Source organism: Chrysochloris asiatica, unplaced genomic scaffold (assembly GCF_000296735.1).
Source record: "Chrysochloris asiatica unplaced genomic scaffold, ChrAsi1.0 scaffold00116, whole genome shotgun sequence".
Classification (NCBI taxonomy): domain Eukaryota; kingdom Metazoa; phylum Chordata; class Mammalia; order Afrosoricida; family Chrysochloridae; genus Chrysochloris; species Chrysochloris asiatica.
In genome coordinates this window covers 6441354-6459064 of record NW_006408634.1, presented here as the reverse complement: position 1 = coordinate 6459064, position 17711 = coordinate 6441354, and the positions used below count along the sequence as shown (strand labels likewise).

Here is a 17711-nt window from a genome sequence, read left to right as displayed (position 1 = left end):
GGGCAGCTCCCAAATAAATAATGGAGTTGGGGGCTGGGGGTCAGGGCTGCTCCTGCTTCTTCTTGACGGAAATGCGCTTCTTTCGCGCCGCCAGCATCTCATAGAATGGGTCCACGCTCACGGCCGCCCTGTGGAGGAAGGGGCGGGGTCCCAGCGTGAGGACCACCCCACCCCCCTCCCCAGGCACCCTTCCGACCTCCACCCTCCACCCTCAGCCCTGGAGACTCACTGGATAGACTTGATCCACTCGTCCTTCTCCTCCTGTGTGGGCGCGGAGATCCTATACACCATATGGTTGCCCTCCACCACGCGCCCATCGGCCTCCGTCTTGCAGGCTTTGATGAGCTGCCCCTTGTTGTTGGGGATGTACAGCTCAAAGCAGTTCTGTGGAGAGGCGGGAGCAGAGAGATGGCAGTGAGAGCGGGACATGGACCTGAGCAGCTCCCCACCACCAGGAAGGGGCAGAGCGGGGTTCTCACAGGTTTCCTGGGGTCGTCCACCTCCCGGATGCTCAGATTCTCCAGGGGGATGATTCCGCGGGGCTCCTTGTCCTGAAGCACCACATGCAACCGAGCTCAGGCTCCAATTCCCAAGACAGCCTTCCTCCCCCAAACCCGGAAATCCTGGTCCCAGGCCCCCCTCAGACCCGGAAGTCCAGCCCCATGCCGCCCTCACCGTAGTGTACTCAAAGTAGTAGAGGCAGTTGTCTGTCAGGATGAACCAGCGCCGTTTCCACGTCTTCACCCGGCCCCCTGAAAGGGAAGGGGTGGGAGGGGGCCTGGGCTCAGCGGGGAGACAGGGTCTCTGAGAGGGGCAGGAGAGGCAGCGAGAGAGCAGGAAAGGCGGGTTCTGGGGGGCTAAGGCAAAGCCAGCGCTCCGGGACACAGGCGAGCCAGGGCAGGCCTGTGGGGGCCCGCATTGTGGCCCCATCTGAGGTGCTTCTAAGTCTTGTCTGTCACCCGCCCTCCTCCCAGGGGGCCAGGGCGACCCCTCCCCTGGTCTAGTGTCAGGAGGGAGGACCGGTGGCAGGTACCTACCTCCTGGGGAAGGCAGCAAGAAAGCAGGCAAGACCATGGCACAGGAAGAGGGGCAGCCCAAGAGCCGCAAGGCGACAGAGAAGAGGGGCAAGGTGAGGAGCGTGCCAGGAGTGGACAGAGACAGACACAGTGGAGAGGAGGCGGCCAAGAGAAGAGGGTGGGAGGGGGAGAGAGGGAAGAAAACCAGTTACATCCACATGAGAGGGGAATGCCCAGACCCCCTCCCTCCCAGGAGGTGCAAGGGGGAGACAATATCCCAGAGCCCCCCACAACAACTGGGAATACCCACTGCCTCATGCCCAGGATGTGGGAGGGCTCTGGCCGCAGTTAAAGGTCTCTTCCCAGGAGGCCTAACCTCCCAGGTCACGGTCTGAGGTGGACATAGGAGTGTCAGCTCAGCTCCAGCCCAAGCTGTGTAACCTTAGGACCCACACTTGCTCTCTCTGGACTCCAATCTGAAAAATGTCAGTCTGGAGACCCATTTGCGCCCCCCTTCTTGGTGCCGGAGGGACTGCTCCTGGGTTCCCTGCAGTCTTGGAATCACAAACTAAAACCAGCAATGGTGTTCCTTAACCATCCTTTGAGTCACCACACCATCATAAATTCCTTGCCCGAATTTGAGTATTCTAAGGCACGAGTATCTCTTCCCTCAGAGGGGGCCACCACCGAGACTATCCCAACATGCAGTAACCTTGTAGGCCATCAAAGAAGTACTCCATAGCAGTTCTCAGGCTGTAAATCTTTACAACAGAAAGCCCTTCGGGTCTCCCATGGGGCAGCTGGTGGGATTGAACCGCTAACCTTGTGGTTAGCAGACCCATTAAAAACACACACACAAAAACCACCCAGTGCCATAAGTCAATTCTGACTCATCATGACCCTATACAGGACATCACACAAGTGCTGCTGGGGTCACCAAGACAGTAAATCTATACAGGAGCAGACTGCCTCGTCTCCTGTCTCCCATGGGGTGGGCGGCTGATGCATTTGAACCACTGACCTTAAGGTTAGCAACTCAATGCTTAGCTCACAGCACCACCAGGTTTCTTACAAAGAGGACAGCGGTACAAAGTGGCCTCGGCCAGTGACCTGGGCCCCGGCTGTCTGTGGTGGTTGGTGGGTGATTGGCACCAGTGTAAGCGCCTGGGGCGCAGGGGTTAAAGCACTCATCTGCTGGTCGGAAGGTCGACATTTTGAACCAAGAGAAAAAGAGGGCAGTCTCAGAAGCCCAATGGGGCAGTCTTGCACTGACCTAGAAGATGCTGACTCGGGTTAGGGACCGTCGCCCCAGTTCCCCCCAATGTTCACATCTTCCCAACTGCAGCACAAACCAGGGGTGCAGCTGGTGTAAACACGAGGAACCAGCAGACACACCTGACTCAGCTGTCACTGGTTTCTGTACACACTTGTTGGTTTTGGTCCATCTCTGTGTGTGACTGACGTTTTCAGACATGGTGCCCCTGAGTCCACCCCAACTCCTGGGGACCCTGTGTATGAGAGCAGAACTGTGCTCTCCATACAGCTTTCAATGGCTGAGTTTTCAACACGACATCACCAAGGCTTTCTTCCAAGGCACCTGTTGTTAAGTAGCGTGGAGTCAGTTCCGACTCATAGCGACCCTGCACAGGTTTCCCAGACTGTAAATCTTTACGGGAGCAGAGTCTCATCTTTCTCCCGTGGAACAGCTGGTAGGTTTGAACTGCTGACCCTGAGGTTAGCAGCTGGAGAGTTAAATCTCCAACCTTCCGGTCAGCCATTAAGCCCTTTAACCACTTATCTGGCACTGTTGTTAGGTGTAGTCCAGTTGCTTCCAACTCATAGGAACCTTAGACACAACAGCGTGAAACCCTGCCTGATCCTGTCCCTCCTCACAATTGTTACATTTCAGCTCATTGCTGCCATCAGTGTTGATCCATCTTATTGGGGATCTTTTCCTTCACTGACCCTCCACCTTAGCAAGCATGTCCTTCTCCAGGGACTGGTCACTCCTGATAGCATGTCCAAACTCTGGTCATCCAGGCTTCTAAGGAGCATTGTGGCTGTACTTTTTCCAACACAGATTTGTTTGTTCTTTTGGCAGTCCATGGTACCTTCAATGTTCTTCTCCAACATCAAATACATCAATTGAGCTTGATGTCTTCCACTATCTTCCTTATTCACTGTCCGACTTTCACAAGCAAATGAGGCTATTGAAAATACCAAGGCATGGGCCAAGTACACCTTAGTCCTCAAGCTGACATCTTTGCTCTTGAACCCTTCAAAGAGGTCTTGTGCAGCAGATTCACCTAATGCAGTAATGTTGTTGGATTTCCCGACTGCTGCTAACAGGAGGGTTGATTGTGGATCCAAGCAAGATGAAGTCTTTGACAACTTCAATGTTTCCTCCATTTATCAAGATGTTATTTACTGGTCCAGTGGTAAGGATTGTTTGCATAAACACAAACACCTCCACTGGGACCCAGAATGAAAGTGTCCTTTATAATCACAGCTCCTCTTCCCAGTTCCAATTCCTGCAGCCACGCGTCCACTCTGTTCTCCAACTCTCCAATGATCTTCTTTCGAGACAGGTAGGGCCTCTTTTGGGGGTGGGGCCTCTCTTGGAAGCTTTGTTGTTGTTAAGGGATCCCAAGTTGGTTCATAGCAACCAACATGACTCATAGCAACCCTGTATAGGGTTTATGAGGAGCATGGTGAATTTGAACCACCAACCTTGCTGTTCAAACCGACCTTGCAATTCGGTGTTTATCTTACAGCACCACACCAGGGCTTCTGTGATTCTAAGTCACAGTAACCCTGTAGGACAGAGCAGACCCAATCCAGAGTTTCCTTCTTTCTACCAGGCGGTCCGTCTACGGAAGTACACAGCCTCATCTCTCTCCCACGGATGCCTGGGGGGTGCCACTGCAGACCTTTTGGTCCTAAGCCTCTCTCCTAACCACTGTGCCACCAGAGCTCCTGATAGGTCCAGGGCCTTTTCGTACTATTTTTGCAACTTCATCTCTTTGTACTATTACAAAATAAAATTTAAAAAACAAAGCAAATGAATCACAAGCCACCAAAAAAGGAAAAGCTGCCATTCCTTTGAGCCCCAGCGCTGGGCTGGAAGCTCCCTCTGACGACCACTCCACCGCCTTGCATGGCTCCTGACCCACTGGACTCTACAGTCGCCTGATTATCTTTCCCCGGGAAGCAGTCGTTCCCGAGTCTCCATTCTAAAGCTATAGCCAACACTCATCATGTGGCCCCCTCGCCCCCAGCCCTGGCAGACACTGGAAGCCCATGGAGAGCTCTGACCATGACCAGTGATTCAGGTTGCCCCAGAGGCTCTCCTATGCAGGTATGATGGAGAGACCCTCTGGTCCTCACAGCCAGCCCCAAAAGAGGGCGCTCGTTACAAGGAACTGTGCTAACCTACCCAAAGGATAGAGCCACAGGCCCCCACCCCCAGCCATCCTGGTCATCACAGTAAAGCCAAAACATCAAGTCCACTACCATACAGTTGATTCTAATTCACTGTGACCCTACAAGACAGAACTACTTCCTAGGGTTCTCAGGGCCATCAGTTTTAACACAGACAGCCTCATCTTTTTCCCTCAGAGCAGCTGGCTGGTTCAAACTGCTGACCTTGTGGTTGGCAGCCAATGCTTAGCCCACTGTGTCACCAGAGCTCTGGGTCATCCCAGCTAGACCTGGTTATTCCCACCCCAACCAGGTGGCCTGGTGAGAAGTCGCCCAAGGGATTCTGGGACACATATCCATGTCCTATCTGCTCCTAGGGATAGATTAGGAAGGAGGTGACACCCGGCACAGCCACTCTGCCATTGGCTGAAGGGTTCAGGGTCCTGCCCTGGACACTGGGAGTCCTGTCAGGTGGCACAATAGGCCTCTGGGGCTAGACTGTCTATAAATGCTGCTGATAGCAGGCCCATGAGGAGACTGCACTAGTGGGTCCTCACTTCGTCCTCAGTGGCCTCTTTCTTCATAGGGCCCCTCCCAGACCTGATCTCCTGTTCAACCCCATTTGTCAGATGTGGAAAAGAAGAGTCAGAGGGCAAACAACTGGCCTAAGGTCACACAGCAGGTAATGTGTAGGCACACTGAGTCAGGAGCCCAGGCCTCCAAGCTCCCCCACATTGCAGAGGCAGCTAGCGGGGTGTGGTGGGGCCGTACCCAGCTTGAGGAGCCAGCCCTCGCGGTCCGGGTTGAAGAAGGTGTGGGTCAGGTCGTTACCGTCGTCCTCAGGAATCTTGAAGGGCTCGTTCCGGATGCTGTCGTAGAGGTTCTGTGGAAGTCATGGTCAGGTCAGCCATGCCAGGCCCTGGGACCCTCCCGAGGCTACTGGGGACGAGGTTGCTGAAGCCACGTCAGGGAAGAAAAAACAGGCTGGGGGAAGCGGATGGCACAAAGTACGGAGGGGCCCAGGCAAGGGACAGGAAGAACAGATGCAAACCCAACAGGCAGTCAGAGGAGACAGACTGACAGACAGAAACCCGAAAAGGGTCAACGAGAGACAAAGAAAAACAGGCACTGTTAGAATAAGCAGACAGTGGGTGGGAGGGGCACAGCCCTGGAAATGCATCCGGAGGGAGCCAAGCTAACACCAGGCAACCTGTGTGTGCTGGGGGGTGGCGGGAAGTGAAGTGGGAATGGGCTGAGGGGAGCAGGGGGGCTGACCCTGAGCAGCTCCTCAGGCAGGTCCCCACCCTCGTTGATGCCCCGGTTCATGGCCACAAAACGCTCCAGGCCCGGCTTGTCACGGACGTTGGGGTTGTGGAGGCTGGTGTTCAGCATGATCACAGCGAACGACAGCACGTAGCATGTGTCTGTGTCCAACAGGTCAGGAGTGATGAGGCCGGACTCAGGACTCCAGGGCCCCAGCCCCTTCGCTCCCAACAACCCACAAGTCCTGGTCCCCAGCCCCCTGCTCCCCAGGACTCAGGGCCCCCAGCCTCTCCCTCTCCTGACCCCAAGAGCCCGGGCCCTACCTGTGGACTGGAAAACCCCAGGGTTGCAGAGGCAGTATCGCTGTGCGAAGGCCTCCATCATCCGGTCAATTTTCTGGGCCTCTCCGGGGAGGCGGAAGCTCCACAGAAACTGCCTGGGGTTAGGAGTGGCAGCCGTGGACCCAGAGCTGGCAGAACCCCCTCCCCTCCCCTTGGTCCCTATGTTTGGAACTGGCCAATGAGAGCTCCAAGTCTCTTGGCTGCTTCAGGGATGGACATGTGATTTAATCTGACCAATGAGCACTGGCCCTGGGACCTGGCTAACTCTATAAGCAAACAATCGAGTCCTGGTGATGTCGTGGCAAAGGGCTCAGATGCCAACCAAAAGGTTGCCAGTTCAAGGAGAAAGATGGGACAGACTGATTCCACGAAGATTAGTGTTAAGTGCTGCTCAGTCAGTTCTGACTCACAGGTTTCCAAGGAGCGGCTGGTGGGTTTGAATCACCGACCCTGCATTTAGCAGCCTAGTGCTTGTCTTACACTGCTACACCAGCACAGCCTTAGAAGCCCCATGGCGCAGTTCCACCGCCTCCTATAAGCTGTAATGGGTTTGAGGTTTCTGGGTTTGTTTTTTGGTTTTGTTTTGTTTGTTTGTTTCACAGTCTCTTTTTAGTAAGCTTATAAGCAGACCTGCTAAGTAGCTGCTAGGGGCTTCCATTATTACGTGGAAGGAGAGTCTACAGAGAGAAATGCCAACACAGTAGTGAGCACAGCAAAGATATATAAATGTAAGCTGGCTTTCTAACAGCATTTGAGCACCTGGATACAGCTATGCCTGAAGGAGACCCAAGGATTTTTACATTTCATGAGGCAATCAATTCCCTAATCTTTTGTTGTGAGCAAGGTTTGCCACCTGCAACTAAGAGAGCCCTGAAAGGTACACTCCTGCCCTCCCAGTCCCATCCACTCACCTGAGGGCCTGAACCAGGTTGAGGTCAGTGAACTCATGCAGATCCACGAAAGCATGGAGCACTGCCAGGTTCAGCTCTTCCCTAGGAGGCAAAGGACAAAGTCAAGGGCAGGAAGGAGCAAGGGCATGGGTAGGTCGCAGTGGAGGGCGAGCAGAGCATCCCAGAGACCATGTGACCTCTCTGCCACCCCTAGCACACCCCTGTGTGTGAAACTCTCAGGCTGGCCTGATCCCAGCGCAGGTGCCAGGGTGCCATGCTCAGACCCTGCTCTTGGGATAGAATCTTGGTTTGACCTGACCTTTGTACACATGGGGAAAAAAAAAACAGGCAATGTTCACTTCATCAACCATAACCTCTCTCAGATGACCTCCCAGGTTCCCCCGAAGTCCTCAGATAATTCACAGATGGTCCCCACGTACCCCAGATGTTCAGTCCTGTGCAAACATCTGGTTCCCATGCATCTCTGATGTCTAGGTCTAAGTACCCGAGACTTTCAGATGAACACCCTGCTTCCAAATGACTACACATGGTCATCATATTCCTCGATGCTCACAGACGGAGCAGAGGCCGGGCACTGGCCCTTCTGCCAGAGTCAGTTGTCCAGGACCTCTCAGGCCTCTCTGGGGGTGGCTACAGGGTGCACCATGGACAGCCAGCAGGGAGTAAGTGGGGGACAGATGTGAGGGGCAGTGTGAAAGGATGCATGAGGGGCCCAGCAAGAGCAGTGGGCGCTCACCTCTCCCCAAGGTAGTCCCCGATGGCCGTCTTGTTCAGCCCCTCACCCTTGTACAGGAACCGGGCGATCTCTTCGGGTGTGTTCTGTAGCAGTTCATTGTCCACCAAGAACTGGATCCCCTGGTGGCGGGGAGCTGGGGCTCAGTGCCATGGGCCAGAAAGCCACTCCTCCCTCCCAGCCCGACCCCCACCAGAGGAAGTCCTACAAGACCATCCCTCCTGCCTCAGTTGCCTTTCCACCTGCTTTTCCCTCCACCTCTGCCTTTAGGATAGGGCCCATCCACGAAGAGGTGCCCCAAAAATGTTTGTTGAATGACTGCACAAACTACAAGTACTTTGGGAAAAATGAATAATGAATAATGAGAAAGTCTTAGCAGACATCAGCAGGCTCCTACCCATGCCAAGAGGACCTAAATTCTTACAGCATATTGCTTTGGAATGTGACGGCTGTCGGGGGCTTTGGAGGGCAGGGCAGGGTCTAACTCCTTTCTGGGCTCCCAGGATTGCCTAGCACAGAGCCTAGCCTACAGGTAACCTCAGAAAATGAGTTTTAAATGACTGACTGACCACCTGGTGGTAGCATACTCATCCTTCAAAGCTCCCAGACACCCATCACCCTTTCTTTACGCATGTCATTGTCCTGGTCCCCTTCCGGACCCGAGTTCCTCTTTGGATCCCAGGTAACACCAGAAGTGGGCCCAGGAATGTGAGCAGAAAGGAGACATGTTGTTTAGTGCCGTCGAGTTGGTTCCGACCCATAGCGACCCTGAACAGGGTTTCTGAGGCTGTAAATCTTTATGGGAGCAAAAAGCCATATCTTTCTCCCGCAGAGCAGCTGGTAGTTTCGAACTGCTGACCTTGAGGTTCGCAGCCCGATTCGTAACCACTACGCTAAAGGGGACATAGCACTAAGCAAAAGTCAGGAGGCTGGACCACTTGGTGAGCATCCCAAATGCACGATTACTATCTGAATTTAGCTTGAAGACCAAGTCTATCTGCTTGGAATAGACTTATAGCCATTATTTTTTTGGAGCCTGGAAGTGCTGCCAGAAGTCCCTAGCAGGACCCCAGATCCCGTCACCCCAAGCACCTTCTTGGGGTCCATGTTGAACTTCTTCCTACCCATCGCCATCTTCCGGTTCCGTTGTAAGGTCTTGCTGTGGCGGCAAAGGACAAAGACAGAGGATCAATGCTTGGTCAGTCCCGATCTGCCCACATCCCTGGCCCTGGTCCTCACCTGCCCTCATTGGCCTCCAGACCCTCGACTTCGCTCATGGCTTCGCTCAGCTCTTCGCGCAGGCGCTGTATCTCCACCAGCAGCTCCTGCTTCCGCCGCCTGATGTTCTCCAGCTCCATGCGCTCCTCCGGAGTCAGGTCTGGGGGTTCTGGGGGCCGGAGTTGGAGGTCAGGCCTGAGGACTGGGGGGAGGATGGCAGCGGGGCAGGGCTGTGAAGTCTTGGGGTAGAGGAAGGGTCAGTACTTCTATGTCTGCAGGAAGGGGCTGGCAGCCTGGGTTTCTAAGTTCATAGATGTTTTTGCTAGGGATCTAACACTGAAGTCATGGCGGAAGAGGGGACCTGGGGTCTGCATTTCTGAGTCTGAAGGAGAAGGGAGTTGGGAGCCTGAACGCTTAGGTTTGGGGGATGAAAGAGCTAGAAACCTGAACTTCTAAGTCCATTACTTTGCAGGGAGCTGAGGCCTTGGTTTCCTGACTCCATCACTGAGGGAGCTGGGGAACCTGGGTTCCTGGGTGTTGAGTGAAGACGGGGCAGGGGGCGCGGACTCCTGGGTCCATGCAAAGTAATTAAGGCAGGGAACGCAGGTGACAGCTGGCAAGAGTTGGGCCAAGAGGGCGGGGCATCGAAGGCTCCCAGGCCGGGGGGCGGGGCATCGAAAGCTCCCGCCCCCGTCTTAGCCGGACCTTTGGAGCCCCCACGATTTCTCCTCAGTTAGCTGTGCCCCGCTCCCCGTTCCTGAAGGGCCCTGGGTTCGCCGGGCCCCTGCGGCGGGGCTGATTCCTCCCCGGGCTCGCCTCTGTTGCTCCATTCCGCCCCCCTCCCACCGCCACCGGAAACAGGCTCGGCCCAAACAATGGCCTGGAACGCCCCGCTCTCGAGCCCCGCCGGAAACCCGGCCGCGCGCCCCACAAAGGCAAGCCGTCGACGGGCCAGTAGGTCTCCGCGTGGCGCGCGTCTGCAGGGAATGTTCGCGGCGGAACGTTTGCGAGGAAGCGTTCTATCCACTGCCCCGTCGGCCCCGCCCCTCGCCGACTTACCATAGACACCGTCCTCCATGGCGGCTAGGAAGGCCCGCGGGGAGTCCGGGGCGGTCCCGCCGGTCGGGCCGGGATCCGCGTTGGCCCGCGGGCTCGGGTGAGCCCGCTCAAACGCCCCGGGAGCCACCGCCGCCTCCTCAGCGCCAGTCCTCAGCGCTGAAAAGACTCTCCCTTCGTCTCCCAACCGCCCCGCCAGTAAGGACCGCCCCTCGTTTTGACACCCTCCAATCCACAGAGGCCCCTCTCGTTTGCTCCGCCCCCGAAACGGAAAACCCGTTCTCAAGAGCCAATGGTCGCCCAAGAAATAGATATAGGCCTGTCGGGCGGGAGGAAGACGGTCTGAGGAGCCAGTCGGAGCGCAGTTCGAGCACAAGGCCCCGCCTCTGGAACAAAAGAAAGACTTTGGCAGGATGACCCGCCAATGAGAAGCTTAGGATAGCAGTTGCATGGAGGTGGTGCTCTACTAGGACTAGGAGAAACGCGACAGCGCAAGGCCTCTGGGTGCTCCGAAATTAGTTCACCCGATTCCCGGCTTTAGTTGCTGGAAGGCGGTACTTTGTGAATTTTGTTGCTAAGGGGAGGGGCCACAACTATCTGTTGTTTCAGTGAGCCCCACCTACTAGCTGGCCACGTTGGCTTTTGACGGCAGGGGTTACCAGGCAACCGGGAGCCATTTTGGCTTACCTTTCTTTGGCCTAGATCCTTTGGGTACGTCCCTAAACTTAGGCCCCCCTCCTCTCTCCAGACCCTTTTTTTTTTTTCCCCCCCAAAAAAATCCCTCGCAGGACCGTTCTTTCCACCTCAGGCTCGTTAGCGTCAGGGAGATATGAAACAAAAGACTTACTCTTTTTGACCCTTTGTTATTTGGCATCTGTTATAGAGAATGGAACAATGTTGTTAGGAGGAATCCAGTCACTTCCTGATTCATAGGGACCCTATGCACAACACAAAACACTGCCTGGTTCTGCGCCTTCCACAAAATTGTTGTCACATAGAAGCCCATTATTTCTCTTTTCCACTGACTCTCCACTTTATGAAGGAGTCCTGGTGTGGCGCTGTGGGTTGATGTGCCAGACTGCAAAACCGTTTGAACTGCAAGGTCGGCGGTTCAAGCCCACCAGTCACTCCTCGGAAATCCTCTACAGGGTCACTATGGGTCGGAACCGACTCGATGGCACTTAACAACAACAAAGTGTTGCACTTCGAGTTAATGCTCTAGACTGCAAAGTCGGCTTGAACCTCAAGGTCCTCAGAAACCCTATACAGGGTCGCTATGAGTCAGAATGGACTCAACAGAATTTAACAATTCCACTTTATGGGAGCCAGGTGAGTCTCTAGGCTAAGCATCGGACTGTAGAACCACTAGGTCGATGGAACCACCAGTGAAAGAAAACCACTGGAGGAAAATGAGGCTTTCTGCTTCCGCAAAGTTTTACAACCTCGGAAACCCTGTACGGGGTCACTATAAACTGGAATAACTAGATGGCACTTAAAGAGGAGAAAGTCAAATACAGTGAAAGCGAAAATTCTACCTTCTGGTGCTTTCAGCCTCTAAGGTCCCTCTCCTTCTCAAGTACCTCCCTCCCTCAAACTCCAGCCCTCACCTCAACATTCTCCCCTACCTTAGCATCCTCTTCCCAAAACTGCTCACTTCTGCTGACAGTCTACTCCTAAAACAAGTCACCTTTCCTTACACTCACCCACCTCTCTGATTGCTTATCCCTCTCAAAAGCCCTATCCCTCTTGGTCCTCCCTCCTACTGGACACTTCTCCGCAGTCTCTCCTTCCCATTACCTGAAGGATCCTAGGCAACCCTGTTGAGATACAGGTCCCTCATTGGGGCTAAAGGGGTGTCTGGGTCTCCTCATCACTCACTGTTCCCAGACTGGGCAGGTGGGGACAGACTCAGGCCAGGACCTGGTTAATGACAGATTAGACACAGAACCACCTAATCTCAGTGACCTTTAGGACTGGCTGGCCCAAGCCCTGCCATTCCCAGAGGTGACCCAGATGGTGCCAGCCCTGCCCTGCCTCTCTCCTTCCAAATATCCTCTCCGTCCCTTTACCCAACACCCTTTCCTCTAACCCTCAGGGCCATGATTTCATGGTCCCCAGACCTGACCCCAGACACCCAAGCTAGGAGAGAAGCCAGCTAACTAATCCCATCCGGTCATTACGCTGGGATTCTGAAGGATAAAGGGGAGGTGGGGACACCAGAAGAGGGGATCTGGGTTAATGCAGCACTTGGGCAGGCTCATGGCAATGAGTGTGGAAACATAGCCTCTCCCTTGGCACTGGCTCCATGTGCATTTGGCACTCAGCCTGGAGGATACTTAGGTAGATGGGAACATGGGTCAGGGGCCAGGTCTGAGGACCCATGTCCCAGAAACACTCACAGACATACCCAGCAGGGTTCCCAGTTTTTTAATCTGAGGGACAGCTGTGGCCCCCAAAATACACACTGTATTCACTGTGGGTATGTTCCCTAGCATTCTAACCTTGCCCCTCCTTCCCTAGTCCCTTGAGCTGAACAGGAAGGAAGTGATGTGGTCCTTGGCCACATCCTGCACTACCCATAACCTATCCCATGACTCAGACACCTAGTTCAGAGCCAGTTTCCATGAGGCTCCCTCTCCCTGCCATCCAGAAGATGGAATGTGTCATCACCAAAGAGAGCCAGGAAATGACAGGACCCTTTCATCCATCCCACCCTCAGAGACATGATGAGCCATCCTGCTTCAAGGGCCCTTTTACAGGTAGGGAAACTGAGATCAAGACAAAGTCTAACAGTAAATTGGGATAGAGTTGGGATTCAGCACCAAGCTTCCAGAATTCTTGTAAAGCACTTGTTCCAATGATCAATTTTTAACTCAGGTGTAGGAACCAGGCGGGGAAAATAGATATCTGTATTTATGTTATATATAAGGTACATATATGTATAACATCTTTTAGAAATAGATACACATAAGTAGGTGTAGAACTCCAGAACGTTCTAGACTTCCCCTTCTCCCTGTCCACTAACTAGCCCTGTTGCCCTGGGCCCTCACCTTGTTGGGCAGCCCAGAAATACTGCTTCTCAATTCGTGAGTCCACCTCGTAGAAGGACCAAGCATTCCATCTGAAAGTGAGTCCAACTTCTAGGCTTTGGTCATGGATCTCTAGAGTCTTAATTCCTTTTGGCATTACAGAACCATCATGATCTAGAATCACTGGGATTCTCAACTTCATTGGGCAAACTGGAATCTTACATGTCTAAAGTCATCCCACATCACACTGAGATCAATCTAGACCCATAGGATCCGAAATCCTTTGGGGATTCTAGAAGGGCGCTGTTTTCTCCCCCAACGTGCTGAATCAGTACTTCCACTCAGTTGGGTGTTCAACTGTCAGTGGTCTGGAGCTATTTAATACCAAGAATTCCCCATGTCTAGTCCTTCTAGACCCACAGACTCCCCATTACTTCGTGTTTTCTAGAAGTGTAACTCTAATTTCTTTGGTGGTTTTATTCTGGAGGCCAAAGCTGGTCTTCAGTCACCAAGTGCTTGCCTCCGTGCTCCATCCGGTCTCAGAATCTCAGCTCTTGGGCTTTCCGGAACCATAAGGTCGTTCTTGACTTGCAGTCACTAGTGTTCGTCTTTGGTCAATCAAGAGGGGATTGAATACTTAGGGCATTCCGTAACCTTCCCTCACTGAGTGATGGAGATACCAGTGAAATCTAGAAGCAGTGGGGGAATCCCTTGAATCTTAGGTTAATCCAGACCTACAAACGTTTGACATCTGTTGCTGTTCAAGAACTGCTGACTTACTTCCCTAAAAATGATGTAGATCATTGATTTCTGACTCACTGATTCCAATTTCTCAGGAACAGAGGACTCTAGAACCACTTGTCCTTGTCTCTTACATGGTCCAGGATTCTAAATCCCTCCGCTCTGACAAGACTCAGGAATGAGGCTTATATGGGGATCTCCTAAGGACCACGGAATACAGAGGAATTAAGGTCCAGTATGTCTAAGGTGGGTCCACCAGGCAGGGTAGGACCCAGTAAACCTGTCAACGTTGGGAAAATACCTGCCTCCTCCCAGGAAAGGGCCCATCTTTCCATCTGGAAACCTCTCAGATGGGTGCCTCGGGCTCACATCATGGAGGCAGGGTCAATGGCAGTGGGGGAGTGAGGACTCTGGGGCTAGCAGCCCCATCTTCTGCCTCCGCCCCATCCCCCTCCTTGACCTCTTCTTCCTCCTGGCAGAAGCTCAGAGCAAGTTCATTCTCATAACAAAATGCAGCCAAAGAGTCAGGAAAGCTAGCCTTGGGGCTGTGGGATTCCTGCTCTGCCCGTTCATCCAGCTCCTTGGTGCTACACACAGGTGTCCCTGGGACCTCGTAAGTGCGATGGAAATGACGGTAGTCGACCTCATACTGGGAGCCACGCTGGAAGAGGACTGGTTCAAAACGATGGCCCCAGAGCAGCTCGCCAGGAAGGTAGGAGGAACGGCACTGCGTGGTCATGGCTGTGGCCTCCACCATGCCCTCCAGAATGACCACCAGCTCAAAGTCAGCCTGGGCCAGCTCCGCCCGGCCGAACTCATACAGGGGACTGGCAGAGTCGATCTCATGCACGATGGTGATAGGAGACACGAGGAAGATTCGGTCAGTGCCGCCATCGAAGCCCACGTCCACATCCTGGTGGTCCAACGGAATGTATTCACCCTCTGGGGTTACACGGGGCTGCAGCAACAGGGATCAAAGACAACCAGAGTGGGGAGCACAGAGAGGAAAAGAGAAAAGGAGAGGAAGGAATCGAAATGCAGAGAAAGAGCAGAACAAAGACCATAGGGGAGTGGGGGGGGGCGGGGCCAGGGAATGAGAACCCAGACCCCCCCGGGAGAGAAGGGCCAGAGACACAGAGAGAAGAGGACAAAGACCAGAGAGCGGGAGGGTGGATGGAGACCCAGAGGGCCCAGAGATAAAGAGAGAGAGACAAAGGCTCAGAGGGGATTTGGGGATGTAAACCCAGAGAGAGGGGGGCGGGGAGATGGTAAAGGATAGAATAATAAGGACACAGGAATCAGCAAGACAAAAACAAAATCAAAGAGACAGGGATGATGATAAAGATGACAGGGAGAGGAGGAGAAAAATGTAAACATACGGCCAGAAAAAAATAATCCAGGTGACAAGAAAGGGGAGTTAAGACAACAATGATCCAACCACTCTTTACTCCAATGCTAACACGCTAGTTATCCTCCCCTCCCCACCCCAACCCTACGACCAGATCCTCCATCACATTGTGTGTGTGTGTGTGCCCATGCCTCTGGGGACAGACAATCCTCAGGTCCACAGGTATTTGTAGTTTCACCCCCCCTACCCACTGGTTCTCTCCATCCCTACCCATGTCAGGCCATGTCACTACCCCACAGACTTCTGGGAATTTAATGCCCCTCTGGTTCAGGAATCTTGGGGTCTCCAGCAGCCTTCAAGAGACACCAGCGAACCCTAGGATCATCAAGGGAGAAGAGCACAAGTGGAATGAGAGACCTTATCCAGAGAAGCAACAACACCAGAGATGGAGGCAGAGATGGGGACATGGAGAGAGAGAGCAGCTGCGGACTCTAGATTCATGGGAAGTGAGGGACTAAGAGCTGGTGGCCAGGAGGCAGACTTGCAGAACGTGCCCTTTGGTGGTGTCAATTATTATAAATGCCTAAGTGTTTAAAAAAAAAAGCTAAAGTGAATAGAGAAAAACACTGTTAACTGATGGTACATGGAGGGGATTATAATCATTGTAAAGAAACAAGGTGTATGATTTGTTGAATGTAAAACTGATGATATGCCTTGGAAACTTTTACTCAATCCACAATAAAAAAATCTTAAATTAAAAAAAAAGAAAAAGAGAGAGAGACACCAGCAAGTACTCATTCTTGTGCAAGGGTCTCTGGAAAACCCCAGGGGCCACTGGACATTTCAATTAAAATCACCACCCCATCCTTCCCTACCTCCTCAGCCCTGCCTCAGCCCTGGGTTCTCAGGTGTCTTTATTTGGTCATGGACAACTGCTGCCTATAATTTATTGGGAATTGAGACCTGTTTTGGACTGTTGACCACAATTCAAAGATCAACAAGGTCTCACTGAGTTGAAGAAGGAAGTCTCCCACTAATGTTGCAGGACTCATCCTCAGAAAATGTGAAGAACAGTCCACAGCTATGGAGGTGTGAGCTCCACCCCACCCTCCAGCCTGTATTTCCCACAATCCCATTGGAACCTGTCCTCAAGCCACAGACCACTCTCTGAGCCACAGTGTTACCTGGAATTGTAAACTTGAGTCCTCAAAGGAGCATACAAGCCCACCACCTATTTACCTCTGCTCAGTTGGCCCGAGTAGAGAACTTCCGCTGCCCCAAAGTCTCATGGGAATTGTAGTCAGCACCTTTAGAGGTGACACCACACACACACCAACGTATCCCATGTTACCATAGGAGTTCATCCTCAAGCCGCAGGAAGCTGCTTATGTCCCCATATGTGTTGGGGACTATATCCAGGGCTCCAGGAAGAACTGCTCACAGACTCCTCTCGTGTCTGCTCGACGAATCACTGACAGTCCACTAGGATGTCCTGCTTCCCCTGAGGCTACTGGGAATGGTAATCCACACGCCCTTTCCAGGCCCTCTGCACACCTAACACGCACCGCAAGCCTACATCTCCCACAATCCACCGGGGGCTCGCCCGCCCGCCCTACTTCCCGAGGCCCTGCGCCGGCTGGGGCGGGCACGCACCTGCAGTAGTTGGGCCCGCACGTGGGCCTCCACGAGGTGGCTACGGCGCAGGTTGCCCACGCGCCACATGAGGCAGAGGCGGCGATCGCGCAGCGCCACGACGGCGTTCTCGCTGAAGACGAGCGTCTCGTTGCGTTTCTTGGGCTTGGCCATCTTGGCCATGACGGCGCCCACGACGAAGGCGTCGAGCACGCAGCCGGCGATGCACTGCAGCACCACGGCGGCCACGGCGGCCGGGCACTCCTCGGTGACGCTGCGCACGCCGTAGCCGATGGACGTCTGTGTCTCCAGCGCGAAGAGGAAGGCGGCCAGGAAGCTGGCCACATGCGAGAAGCAGGGCGCGGCCGGCGGTGGGGCGGCCAGGTCGCCATGCAGCGAGGCGATGAGCCAGAAGGCCAGGCCGAAGAGCAGCCAGGAGGCCAGGAAGGAGCAGGAGAAGAGCAGGCACATCCAGCGCCAGCGCACGTCCACGCACGTCGTGAACAGATCGCTGAGGTAGCGCGCCCCCTGGCCGCCCAGGTTCACGAAGCGCACGTTGCAGTGGCCGTCCTTCTTGACGAAACGTCCCCGGCGTGCGCCCACCGGGGACACCGCCGGCGCCCACCCGTTGCGGCACAACCCCTGCTCAGCCGCCTCCTCATCTCCAGCTCTGCTGTCTCCTGACTCCAGGGCGCCGCTCAGGCGGCGCAGGGCCCTGGTCAGGCCCATTGGGCGGGGGACCCCCTTGATTTGGCCTAGTGGGGGGCGGCCACCGGGCGGGGGAACCTACAGGATAAGAAAATGGGCAGGGATGTCAGGAGTTCCTGGAATGGGTGAGGGCATAGACCTAGTCATGCTTTCTGGCCCTTAGTGGCCTCCTCTGGGAAATGGATGAAACCATGAACCCAAATCGCACTGAAGGTACTCACTCATCTATGTCTGGCCGACGGATTGGAAGCGATCCATATTTGTGCCCATTCCAAAGAGAGGTGACCCAACCGGA

General features: G+C 54.1%; 2 protein-coding genes across 3 annotated transcripts; both read right to left on the bottom strand.

Annotated features, from left to right (window-relative positions):
- Nucleotides 1-40: 40 nt before the first annotated feature.
- On the bottom strand, nucleotides 41-10117 carry CYTH2 (cytohesin 2). Of its 2 annotated transcripts, XM_006868162.1 has the most exons (13): nucleotides 9962-10117; nucleotides 8924-9071; nucleotides 8777-8843; nucleotides 7688-7806; nucleotides 6952-7032; nucleotides 6023-6135; nucleotides 5712-5860; nucleotides 5208-5319; nucleotides 4166-4168; nucleotides 676-752; nucleotides 480-551; nucleotides 230-384; nucleotides 41-128 (listed from the first exon to the last, which is right to left on the bottom strand). In XM_006868162.1, the coding sequence occupies exons 1-13, from the start codon at nucleotides 9978-9980 to the stop codon at nucleotides 41-43; spliced, it is 1203 nt and encodes a 400-aa protein (XP_006868224.1). In that variant the 5' UTR covers nucleotides 9981-10117. The 2 variants fall into 2 exon arrangements, with proteins under 2 accessions (XP_006868224.1, XP_006868223.1); XM_006868161.1 differs by lacking the exon at nucleotides 4166-4168.
- Nucleotides 10118-14098: 3981 nt separating this feature from the next.
- KCNJ14 (potassium inwardly-rectifying channel, subfamily J, member 14) lies at nucleotides 14099-17437 on the bottom strand. Its single transcript, XM_006868160.1, has 2 exons — nucleotides 16730-17437; nucleotides 14099-14686 (listed from the first exon to the last, which is right to left on the bottom strand). Exons 1-2 carry the CDS (start codon nucleotides 17435-17437, stop codon nucleotides 14099-14101), a joined length of 1296 nt encoding a protein of 431 aa, XP_006868222.1.
- Nucleotides 17438-17711: the final 274 nt, after the last annotated feature.

What these genes read in the sequence shown, in the direction of transcription:
- KCNJ14 (XM_006868160.1), bottom strand. Translation starts at nt 17,437, where the DNA reads ATGGGCCTGACCAGGGCCCTGCGCCGCCTGAGCGGCGCCCTGGAGTCA. An exon ending in TGCGGGCCCAACTACTGCAG is followed by an intron (nt 14,687 to 16,729) that starts GTGCGTGCCCGC and finishes CTGTTGCTGCAG; the next exon opens with CCCCGTGTAACCCCAGAGGG.
- CYTH2 (XM_006868162.1), bottom strand. An exon ending in CTGGAGGCCAATGAGGGCAG is followed by an intron (nt 8,844 to 8,923) that starts GTGAGGACCAGG and finishes TTGCCGCCACAG; the next exon opens with CAAGACCTTACAACGGAACC. An exon ending in TGGGGTTTTCCAGTCCACAG is followed by an intron (nt 5,861 to 6,022) that starts GTAGGGCCCGGG and finishes TGTTGGACACAG; the next exon opens with ACACATGCTACGTGCTGTCG.